At 42.1% G+C, this 12,829-nt stretch overlaps 1 protein-coding gene across 18 annotated transcripts in view; it reads right to left on the reverse strand.

Moving 5' to 3' along the window:
• Positions 1 to 12,829, reverse strand: part of TFDP2 (transcription factor Dp-2) — a 106,080-nt gene that overhangs the window by 57,031 nt on the left and 36,220 nt on the right. For all 18 annotated transcript variants that reach the window (XM_053310275.1, XM_053310283.1, XM_053310271.1 and 15 more), the window contains one exon: positions 7,043 to 7,138. In XM_053310275.1, coding sequence (XP_053166250.1) covers positions 7,043 to 7,138 — 96 coding nt within the window. The remainder of the gene's footprint in view (positions 1 to 7,042; positions 7,139 to 12,829) is intronic.

Raw genomic sequence — 12,829 nt, forward strand, 5'->3', positions numbered from 1 at the left:
AAATCTATTTCTCCATGTCAACCTCATCAGGAGAAGGCATAACCTCCCCAAATGCCTGCCTGGAGGTGGTGATGGGCTGGATGAGGGTTAACAAACAGACTGAATCCAGATAAGACGGAGGTATTTCTTGTGCGGGGTCAAAACTCGGGAGATGAGTTTGATGTACCTGTTCTGGATGGGGTCACACTTCCCCGGAAGGGATAGGTGTGCAGTTTGGGGGTGCTTCTGGATCCAAGCCTCTCCCTGGTGCCCCAGGTTGAGGCAGTGGCCAGAGGTGCCTTTTATCAGCTTCAGCTGATACGCCAGCTGCGCCCGTTTCTTGAGATAACCAACCTCAGGACAGTACATATGCTGGTAATCTCCAGACTGGATTACTGTAATGCACTCTATGTAGGGCTGCCTTTGTATGTAGTCCGGAAACTACAGCTGGTTCAGAATGCAGCAGCCAGGTTGGTCTCTGGGTCATCTTGGAGAGACCGTATCACTCCTGTATTGAAAGAGCTACATTGACTGCCAATAAGTTTCCGGGCAAAATACAAGGTGCTGGTTATAACCTATAAAGTCCATAATGGCTTGGGCCCTGGGTATTTAAGAGAACATCTTCTTTATCATGAACCCCACCTCCTATTGAGCCACCGACTCGTTTGGTGGCTACTCAGGGATGAGCCTTCTCAGTTGCTGACCCGATGCTTTGGAACACACTTCCTGCTGAAATAAGAGCCTCCCCATCTCTGACAATTTTTTTTAAAAAAAAACTTTAAACACACATTTGTTCACCTAAGCTTTTAATTAAATAATGTTTTAATAGTTTTTACATTGTTTTAAAATATTGCTTTAAGGTTTCAAATTGTTGTAATGTTTTAACTTATTGCTGTCATTTATGTTAACCAATGTTTAAATTTCTTTGTTGTCATTTATCTGTTTTAATTAATGTTTTAACTTTTCTGTTTTTGTTGTTAACCACCCAGAGACATAGGTTTTGGGCGGTATAAAATATGTTAAATAAATAAATAATGTGTGCTTCAGTCTTCCTTTAACATTTTTCTGCTGAAAAATGATCACTTTCATGTCAGCACCGGAGTGTCCTGGAGGATCAAAGTATTTTCCTATTTGATTCCGAATGTTACCATTCCTAATACCAGATGCGTATCCATTTATTATTTTGTGTAGTTACTGACCGTATCAGTATCTGATCAGTATCAGTTATGTCGTCCGCATCTTTTTAGACAACAGAATGGCACTGCTGGCAAATGACAGCATATATCACATTCAAGGATGAGCAGGTGAATGAGCTCTTGATAGTGTAGCTGACATTACTGGGTCCTGTAATGGTTCTGCCTAAGTGGATATGGGGATAGATTGACATCTTTCTTTGCTGTAGTTTATGGTTCTGTGTTAGTGTCTTTGTAATATAGTCTACAGCTCTTGTTAAATGGTCTGACTGGGTGGCTGTTGAAAGTCAAAGATGGGCCTCCCACCCAAGGCAGGCTCCTCTGTAGAAAGGCATCCATTTCACATATATATCCTAGATATAAGGCTAAGAGATTTGTAGGAAGATCACAGTGGCATAACTATAGAATGGTCACAGACCACCAAAATTTCAATTTTAATTTTTGTATTAAAGATCTAATGATTTTGGGGCAAGATAAAGTGGGCAAACCCTTAGATTCAATTCTTAAACAGAAAATCTACATTTGTGGTGTATCTTTTCAAAGTCAAAAGGTCTATACACACAGCATGATTGTACAGTGTTGATCTACACCCTTGAGAATCTCTTTTTTGTAGCAAGGTCAGCAAGATGCAAGAATGATTTCAGCCAGATTCTATTCTATCAGAAGCTCACCTTCTCTTTGTGCAACTGCCAATCAAAACACACATGCACCCTTGAGAGCAGACACTTCCGACCTACTGGCTCAGGAAACTGAATTCATCACAACCATAATATGGATAACAAAATCCACTACTTACCAAGAATAAATATTTACAGGAAGTTGCCAGATAACCTTGCCTTCATTTAAAAAAACTTTTTATGTTTAGTACTAGCTAATTTTTGTTGTTGTACTGGAAACAAAGTTATTTACAGGGCAGACCATTTACAGGGCAGAGCAAATATGAATAAGGGGAAATGCGAGAAGAGTGGGATCAAGCATCAGCTGACGCCTGCAAGGCTCTCTGAACAATTGGGATCCCTGCTTTTTACGATCCCCAATGTGTAGAGGAAGGAGCTCTACACAAATCTCTAAATGGACACACGTAAGTAGGGGAAAAGGACGTGCCCATCTTGATGCCACCCCTCTTGCCCCACCTCCATGCATGCATTCATTCTGTACTGCATATCATGTGAAAATGATTAAGGAATATATGAATCAAATATAGATGTTTGTCACAAATTTGCCAATCATTTTTGTAAATTTTGATTGTATTTTGCCCAAACTTTTGGTACCTTACAACACTCCAATTGGCATTCAAAGATTCAGTTTCTTTATTAAAGACACACCTGCTCTAAACAGCATTGAGTAAGAAACCATGTAACATTGTTCATTTCTTTGACTGATACACAAAGCCTTCACATTTGACAATTAAGTGTAGATACTTCCTATTAAAATATTGCTTTACTCTGAAAGATCACCAACTGTATCATCACTGAACTGCTTTGATAACTTGTAGGCTTTATTTTTAGATTGAAAAGGATTTTAAGTTGTATTTAAGTATTTAAATTTAATTATTTAAATATGGAGCAGGAGCTAGTTTCTAGTTGCAGCAGCTTTTACTTCTACTCTACTGCCATCTACTGTACAGAAAAGAACAAGGAAGATTATAGGATGTGTTCTTTAAGTTCATTCAAAAACCAGAACCAAAAGTGGACAAAATAATCACAGTTGGATCCAAGCAATTTTATGATGCAGCACAGCTCACTACATAGGCCCAGTACAGATGCAATACTCTTATCTAATCTCTTAATTATTAGGATAACAGAAATAAACTGTCGGAGGGAGGAGGTTTGTGAGTGCATATACATGCGTGCGCGCACACACACACACACTCTTACTCTCCCACACTGCAAAATAGATAGTTCCAAAAAGGGAAATGAAGGAGGAATTGAATTATAAATATATACTTCTTCCACAGGACTATGCTGTATTTATCTGGATCCAAGATTAGGTCTTTTCCAAGTTCTTTCATGCTAGAAGGAAAATAAAGGTATAACTTGCATTTAACCTCTAATTTTTAAGGGGCTTATCTTAAAAATCAGAGTCTTGTTTTTGGGCAAGTTTGATAAAAATTGAAGATTTGATTAAAAAATCAGATTTTTAAAAATCATAAAGAACCTAGTCAAAGGTTTTATCATGAATATTTATCACAATGTTCTATGAACATGTTAAGAGCAGTATATGGGGATGAGAGATAACAGACCTGATCAGTCCTATTCTGTAGATACTGTACATGCAGCACGCACGCACTCACACTTTCACACACACACAACACACTCTCTCAAGCCCTTGTTCTCCTCCCACCCTCACAAGTGCAAAGATAAAGAAAGTCAATGAATGCAGGATTTGGGGGGATGGAGTAGATCTAAGCAAGGAGGCGTAGTCTTGATATGAGGGGAGAGGAATAGAAAGTGAACCCAAAAGTGATCAAAACATATTCATGTAGTCCTGAGGAAACATTTTCTGAGTGTCTCCTCCATTGTAGAAGGTAAATGCCTATCATGGCAGCAGGCCACAAAAGAATCCTGATTTGGGGATATTTTAATGACGTTCCTGTACTTGTGGGTAAGAAAAGCATTGTGCCAAATGCAACAATGAAATGCAAAGCCTGGTTGCCAAAACGAAACAGCATTATGAGAAGTGTGTGCCTTCCTTCTAAAAATGAAACCTACTTGTCTTGTGTTAGCAAGAACGACTTGTCCCCTTAGCTAAGCAGGGTCTGCCCTTGTTACATATGAACGGGAGACCACATGTGTGAGCACTGTTAAGATATTCCCTTTAGGGGATGGAGCTACTCAGGGAGGAGCAGAAGGTTCTAAGTTCCATCCCTAGCATCAACAAGATAGGGCTGAGAGAGATTCCTGCCTGCAACCTTGGAGAAGCCACTGCCAGTCTGTGTAGATGATCCTGAGCTAGAAGGACCTATGGTCTGACTCGGTATACAGCAGCTTCCTATGTTCCTATCTATCTCTAAATATGTATTATGGTTGTATTATATAACAAGAATGTAATTTTACAAAAAATGATGATTAAATTAATTTTCCTGATTAGTAATTTAAATTGATTTAACTAATTAAAATTGAGTCCTTCAGTGAAGCAATTTAAATCAAATCCACCCTGTTTTGGGGTAAATACTGTGATGAAGAGTTCTAATGCAAGTGTGTTTGCACGTGTGCACACACACACAGAATTTGCTTGCATCAAGCACTCTTTTCCACGACTCATCAAGGTATAAACTTATGCTTTACTCAGTGCAAACAAGATCACAACATGTGCAAAGCAATTAATGAAACATCTGCATACTGAAAGCAGAATTTTAAAATAAATTATTCCAGCAGTCAAATACATTTTCTGAAGTGGGGAAAGTGTTCATTATTTCATCTGTGCTGATAGGGAGAAGTACTTCGTATCAGTAAGAATTTAACATTTATATCTTTTTGCATAAGAGAGAATCTTATTTTTCTTTAAAGAATGTACTATGCAAAGGTAAGTAAGCAATATGCAAGGTGTGGGGGGGCTCCTTTCCATTTTTGGAACAATCCATGGTATAGTGTAGGAGGGGGAGAACACAAATGTCATGAATCCTGAACCTGTATGGTTTGCTTACAATATCACAGACTAACAGACAATCAATGCTGTTAAAAAACAATCAGAATGTATGCATGATATGCCAAACGTCTCAACTACATGATCTAAAATTTTAAACTTTTTCAGTCTCAAAGTTTAACCTAAACATAAAATTTCCTTCATATACATCAATACAACACAAATATTGCTGTATAAGCAATACAGATACAATGCTTACACAAAACCACAGTCACAAATATTTTGAAGATTACCTGTTTAAATATATTTACTTGCTCATATAGTAAGTCTGTGGGCTGGAAATCTGAGTTCCACTAGCCCAGTCATACGCAGTTTCCTTCTTATTTTAAAATTTATTGAGGCCTCTACAAATATACTCACTAGAGCAGTAATCTTCACTATTGTTCAAGCAGGGCCACTTTGGCCAAAAAACCCCCTTCGATATGAGAGCCATTTCCCATAATGCTGAACTCTGCACATCGCTGCATTTTTCCAAGTGCCCTTTAAGAGAGACAGAACCCTCTCAAGAGCTCTAGAAGGAAAGTATTGGGAAAGGCTACGATTTCCAGGGCTCTATTCATGCCTTCCAAGTTGGAGCAGGGATTCAAGAGGGCTCCATTTCCCTTAAAAGAGCTCTTACACACATACTGGACAGCAAGGTGAGAATGGCCACCTCTTCATAGTGCCATGGGGACTCAGAGGATAAAGCAGAGGCACCACAACCCCCACCAGCAGCTATCCAGCTCAGCCACAGCCAGCACCTGGACAACAGGACACTAGCCCTTTTAGATCTGGAACGTCCCAGACTTGGGTGGGCCTGCATATCTGGCTGCTCTACTTAAGGCTTGTCTGTTCACCTCTAACTCTTGCTAAAACAACTTTGTTGTGGACTGTTCCTAGATCCCTGCTCTTGCGATTCCCTGGCTCCTGACCTGCTTGTTTTGACTACGGCTTAGCTCACTCCTGTTGGACGAACTACCTGGCTCTTGACCTCATGCTTCTATTTGAGTCTAGGCTGGTTTTGCCCCTGACAGTTGCTTCCTGCTTCCGCATCTTCTGGGGAACTGCTTTGTAAAACACTTGCCCTGCCCAGGCACAACAGCATGTGAATATACATACATCCTGTAGAATGTTTCTATTATCCTAATGACCACCTTAAGTGGTGCAGAACGTTGCTGGTCCAAATCCCCGCTGGTGTGTTTCCTAGACTATGGGAAACACTTAAATGGGCAACAGGGATATAGAAAGATGCTGAAAGGCATAATCTCATACTGCATGGGAGGGGGCAATGGTAAACCCCTCCTGTATTCTACCAAAATAAAACCACAGGGTTCTGTGGGTGCCAGGAGTCGAAATTGACTTGACGGCACACTTTACCTTTAATGATTAACAGAACAGCTGAAGAAAAAGCACAGTCACAATAAACCTTAGATGATACTTTTCTGGCCCAAGTGATTAAAAGGAAGACTCACTGAGAGTGTGCCTGTCTTGACTTCTTTCATGGACATCCTGATGTCCTCCTGGTACATTCTTTTATTGTGTATGGGGTGTTTCCCCCCCCTCTACACACCACATACTAGTATCCAGATGTGCAGAGCTGCAGTTTAGATGAATTGCCCCTTACCCACATGATAAAAGGAAAATGCTGAGAGGACAACCATTAGGGAAGTCAGGACTGGCCCACTCTCAGTGTGTCCCACTTTTAATCACATGGCCCAAGAAGTATCACCCAAATAAGCCCATTCTTAATTTTCAACACTACATTGATATCCTACCATTCATCCCAAGAGTTCAAGACAGCATTCATAAGGCTCCAAAATAGCCCCCCAATCCAGGCACTGACCAAACCCGGACCTACTTATCTTCAGAAAGGTGTCTGCATCACATGCCTTCAGACCATTCCTTTGGACCCTAATAGGGCAGAAACAGGGGGATGGGAGATCCCATACAGTGCAGGAAGGACAGATGGCAGCCAAGTTACCTGGGTGCTGGGCAGGTGCTCTTTAACTGCTGCCAAGTCTAACACCACACTGGTATTAAGCAAGAGATAAGACTAAATAATGTTAATACATTATCCTAGTGAATGTGATTTTACAACTGCATTTTTTTCTTCTATGTCAAGCACGCACACACACACACACACACACAAATATATGCACATGAATACAAGAATGAAATCAATAGAATGGTCACATAATGTCATATGTTGTTACAATGTAATGCCGTTTAACAGCAACAATACTTACCATTTGGGGTCCAGCATTCACATTTATTGGTGCTAATGTTTTTGGCAAAATCTTAGTTGGTAGTAGACACTGGTAGCACAATTTTGGGAATATTTTCTAAAAAGAAACAAACACACCAAAACACTGTTAGATGAATTCACAGCACCCAACAAGTGCTCATTAATGACTTCACATTAGCCTGGGGGAAGTACTGAATGGAATGCCACAGGGTCTGTTCTGGGTCGTGTTCTGCTCAACATTTCCATCAGCAATTTGGATAAAGGGGAAGCACAGACACTTATCAAAATTTACAGACAACAAAAAGGAGGGAAATAGGATAGTTAATATCTTAGAAGACAGAATAAAGCTTCAAACTAATCTGGAGAGGCTCAAACACTGGGCCAAAACCAACAATATGAAGTTCAACAGAGAGAAATATAGAGTCCTGTATTTAGGTAAGAAAATTAAATGCCCAAGTTTAGGATGGGGGAAGACCTGACTTGGCAACAGTCCATGTGAAAACAATCTAGGTGTCTTAGTGGATCATAAGCTTATAAACCAGCGGTATGATGCAGCCAGAAGTGGCTTGTTGCCTGCAACCACTCAAGGTGAGTTGCAGTGTGCTCCCTCACCAGATCTGCTCCCTGATGCAGCCCCACCATCAGACCATAGGCTGGAGTTGACATCACCCCTTCCCCCCTCACCTTCCAGACAGGTGCTCTGTACTTGACCTGGGGCTGGCATGTAGTAGTGTGCATGGTTCGGTCCAGCACACTTGTACAGACCTCCGGACCGATTCGGCGGTCCGGGTGGGCGGGGGCCTGTTACTTTAAGGGGGGGTGGTACTTACCCCCCCGCTGCTCTTCCCCCTCCGGCGCTGTTCCATTTAAAGATCTTCTTGGGGGCGGCAGGGAGCTCTGCTGCCCCTGCCCCCATCATTAGTCCTGAAGGCTTAAAAGCAACGAGCGCTAGCAGCGTGCATGCGCCCTGCGCGGCGCATGCACCTATAATGCTGGCGTGTGCGCCGCATACGTCACTTGATGTTTGTGGCGCGCGCCTGCGCGCCACTAGCGCTCATTGCTTTTAAGCCTTCAGGACTAACGACAGGGGCAGGGGTGGCAGAGCTCCCTGCCGCCCCAAGAAGATCTTTAAACGGAACAGCGCCGGAGGGGGAAGAGTGGCGGGGGGGGTAAGTACCACCCCCCCTTAAAGTAACAGGCCCCCCCATGCCGGACAGGGGGGCCTCCGGACCTTGCACACCCCTACAGTGGCATGTACTGCCTGCTTGCTCCTTGCTGTATCCAGCAGCATGTGCTATGCTCACTGACATTCCACTGACCCATCTCTCACTCTCCAGTATCAAAATTGGAAAAGCTTGGTGCTGGAAGGAAGAGTATCATGGCAGTGAGAAACAGGGACCGGCAAAACTAGAGGCAGCACAGACTGATTACTACAATATGCAGCAGTGCATGCTGACCCCAGGACAAAGATAACACACATACACAAAGGTGAGGGGGCGGGGGGAAGAAAGTGATGTCAGCATTGGGTTCTAGCCCAGCAGGCAAGGTCATGAGTAGGAACACAGCCATGGCAATGGAGGTGATGCTGTGGCAGCAGCAGGTAGGTAGTTGATGCCCACAGCAGATGGTCCACACTCACTGCCCCATTGTGCACATGCCATCTTAGCCATCACCTAATGTTGTTGGAGTCATCACCTCATCACTCCAGACACAGGGAAAAGGAACCATTCACCTTAAGCTAATGTTCCTTTCCTGCAAACTGAAGGGGGTTAGACTAGAAGACATCCAGGGTCCCTTCCAACTCTAGAATTCTTTTATTCGCTACACAGTAAGCTACATGGGATACACAAATTTTGTCTGATAAGGAAGACAATAGCAGCTCTGCTCAGCAAACAATAAACATGAAAATGAGCAAGTGAAAAGAGCATTGTTTAACTTATATCTCAAGTTACTCCCAAGAACAAAACGTCTTAGAGAAAAGTTGAATATAAATGAAATAGGCTACCACACAACTCTTTGGTGCAAGGCAAACTCAATGGGTTTGCTCAAGGCCTTCCAGTGAGATACTTGGCTGAGCAAAGTTTTGAATATGGATTTTCCATATCCTCAACTGTGGACATAGAGCTGATGTGACTTGCCAAAAAGCGCCAGTTTTGTCATTTAAAAAGCCAGACTATAATTTGCTAAAATGCATATTGACAAGTCACAATGCTTCTGAGAGAATGTCCTTTGGACAGATGAGATAAAACTAGAGACAAAATATTGGACTATTCTCTAGTGGCCTTCTATGAGCCCTGATTTGAATCCTAGTGAACATCTATGGAAAGAACTGAAACATGCAGTCTGGAGAAGGCACCCTTCAAACCTGACACAGCTCAGGAAGAGTGGGCCAAACTACCTGTTGACAGGTGCAGAAGTCTCATTGAGAGCTATAGGAATTGCTTGTTTGCAGTGATGTGCAACAAAATATTAGATTAAGGGTCCCATCATTTTTGTCCATGCCATATACATTTGTGTTATTATTTGAAATATTCTGTTGCATCAAAACTCTAAAGCAAAGTCTGATTTTTGTTAAATGCAGAATAAAGAACGATGGGTGCCAATTAAGTTTGTCATTTTCAAGTTATTTCAGAGACAATTGTGGGTTCTTTTCTCGTGGAGGGGTACGAACACATTTGTCCACGTGTGTGTATATATATAAATATATATATAAAACACAAGATCATATTAATCTCCCACACTGTATCCAAAGTTTATTGGGTAGCCAAGTTCTATTGAACTGAAATATTCGATTTGGGTGGAGGTGGGGAAACAAAGACTGGTTTACATGTTATACTGAAAAAAATCATAGCTTTACATGGAAATATTTTTATTAGAATATAAATCAACTCCCCCCTCCCCCAAGGAGTAAGACAAGGCTGTATACTCTCTCATTTATTCAATTTATATGCTCAATATATACTGAGAGAAGCTGGTTTGGAAGAAGATGAGTGTGGTTTTAAAGTTGGAGGAAGAAACATCAATACACTGATGACACCACTCCAATAGCTGAGAATGTGGATGATCTGGAAGCTCTAGTAATGAAAGTCAAGGAGAAAAAATGGGATGATGACTAAATGTAAATAAGACTAAACTAATGACAATGGGTACAGCAACCAGCCTCAGAATTGATAATGAAGACAATGAAGTGGTGGATAGCTTCTGCCTTTTAAGATCGACCATCAACAGTAAAGGATGCAGCAGTCAAGAAATATGCCGCAGTCTAGCACTCGGTAGGGTTGCAATGAAGTCCTTGGAAAGGATATTTAGATGCTGTGATGTGTCAATATCTACAAAGATCAGAATTCTTTGAATAATGGTTTTTCCTGTGACACTCTATGGATGCAAAAGCTGGACTCTGAAGAAGCAAAATTGAAAGGGTATTGACACTTTTGAACTTGGGTGCTGAAAAAGGCTTTTGAGGATACCATGGACAGCCGGGAAAACAAATGGGCTATACAACAAATCAATCTAAAATTTCCACTCGAGGCACAAATGACCAGCCTCAAACTATCATACTTAGGACACATTATGTGAAAACCCAGATCACTTGAGAAGTCCATAATGCTGGGAAAAGTTGAAGGAAAGAGAAGACAATGACCAGCAGCAACAGGGGCATAACTATAATAGAGCAAGGGGAGACAGTTGTCTGGGGGCCCACTGCCTTGGGGCCCCCCCCCAGAAGCAAGTCACATGACTGACTCCCCCAGCTGCGCACCCGCCTGGGCTTCCTTCAGTGGTATTCAACCTCCGAAATTACTGTGAGCTTCATGAGCTGAGCTTTAGTGGGGGGGGGGCATTTTAAAATCTTGTATCTGGGCCCACTCTAACCTTGCTATGCCCCTGAGTAGCAAGGTGGATGGACTCGATTACGACAACAATGAATGCACCACTGAGACATCTTAAAGGCCAAGCTGAAGACAGATCATCCTGGAGAGAATCTATCTATGTGGTTGCTAAGAGTCAACACCAACTTGATGGTACTTAATCAATCAACTAAACATACACTCGCTCACACACTTCCTAGGGATAGTGGAGACAAATTTTACTGATCTCCTCTTCTCTCTGAAGCCCAGTGTGCATTACTAAAATGTGATCCCCAGGGACATATTTTGGTGACATACAGTGAGCACAATACCGCTCACTGTACATATACAGCTGCTACACAAAAAGGATTGTCTAGTCCAGACTACTTCTTGTGCTAATGTGTAGGCCAGTCTGAGGTCTCCAGATTAGTGATGTGCTTGAAGCATGGTTCAAACACAGGTCCGAGCACTTTGAGGGAAATTACAAAGAGAACTTTAAGAAAACAGAGAGCATGTGCTTACCTGCTTCCTGCTGGGGTGGCACGTGTCCCCAAAAGCCAAAGCTGGAAGGAGCAGATAAGCACCTGCTCTCCATTTTCTTAAAATTCCCTTTGTAATTTTGCTCAAAGTTCTTGAACCGTGCTTCAGGAACATCCTTACTCCAGACAGGGGTGCAGCTAGGTAATTTTGGACCCTGGACCTAATGAGCTCACAGCCCCCCCCCAAAAGATATGCATTCTCCCTCCCTATACCCCCCCCCCACACACTTACTTCATCACAAACCAACAGGTCTGGGCCAGTGTGCACTGGGGAGAGGAAGTGGGGGGCAGAAGACTCTACAATCTCCAAAGGATCCATACCTCTTCCTGATCATTCATCACAAACCCACAGATCTGGGTCAGAGTGCACTTGTCTCCCAAAAGACTACACAAGCCCCAATGGATTCACAAAACTTCTTCACTATTCACAAATGGCAAGACACCATACTTGTCCCTTGTTTCACAGTTCAAACATAAAATCAACTTGGACATACAGTGCATTTGTAAAGGAAAAACAACAACAACAACACCACATGCCCCTTGCTTCACAGTTATCATACAGACCTTTTGGATCACAAAACAACTGAAGCATAGTGCATTTGTTTTTTTTAAAAAACGTTTATTCACCTGTAACAGCTCCACTTTTGCTTTACTGCAGTAAGAGAAAACATTCATTACAAATCACAGGACTGACAGATTTCTTTGAAATGAAAATATACAGTCTTGTCATCTTGGGCTACCTGTGTGCCCAATGTCAGAACTCTAAGCCCAGCCATTCTGGAGATGTAAAGGGTTGGGCAAAGGGCAGGGGGCATGTTGCACTTGAAGGCAAAAGTGCAGATTCCTTCACATTGGGGTGGAATTACGGTCAAAGTGGGGGCTTCAGTTCCAGAACATGGAACAAACTACTTACAGGACTTTTAAAATGTTTTTTTTTAAAAAAAAATCAAAAATCAACAAATTGGTCAATCTGTTTCAAAATCAATACATAGAGTCCTGCTAACCTGTTCTACATCTGTGCCCAAATTCAGAACTCTAGGCCAAGCTATTCTGGAAATATAAACGGGACCCCTTTTCCCTTGGGGAAAATCATGTGGCCCCCTAGAAGAGCAGGCACACAGACCTGGGCTCCAGACCTGGGAGTAATGGTGCCCCATCTCCAGATCTTCTTAGACTACAGTTCCCATCTTCTCCAGCTACAATAGCCAACTGTTAGTATTATGGAAAGTTGTAGTCCAACAACATCTGGAGAACTTAATGTTGGCCACCCCTGTGCTAGTGGAAGATCTTGCACATCTTTGTATGTGTCCTGGAGATGTCTTCTACTAGCAGTTACACAATATCATGGAGTACCACATCTTCATGCCACTTTGCAAACTTCTTGAGCACATGCAAATTTTCTCA

The sequence above is a fragment of the Hemicordylus capensis genome, chromosome 3 (genome assembly GCF_027244095.1).
Source record: "Hemicordylus capensis ecotype Gifberg chromosome 3, rHemCap1.1.pri, whole genome shotgun sequence".
In the NCBI taxonomy this organism is placed as follows: Eukaryota; Metazoa; Chordata; class Lepidosauria; order Squamata; family Cordylidae; genus Hemicordylus; species Hemicordylus capensis.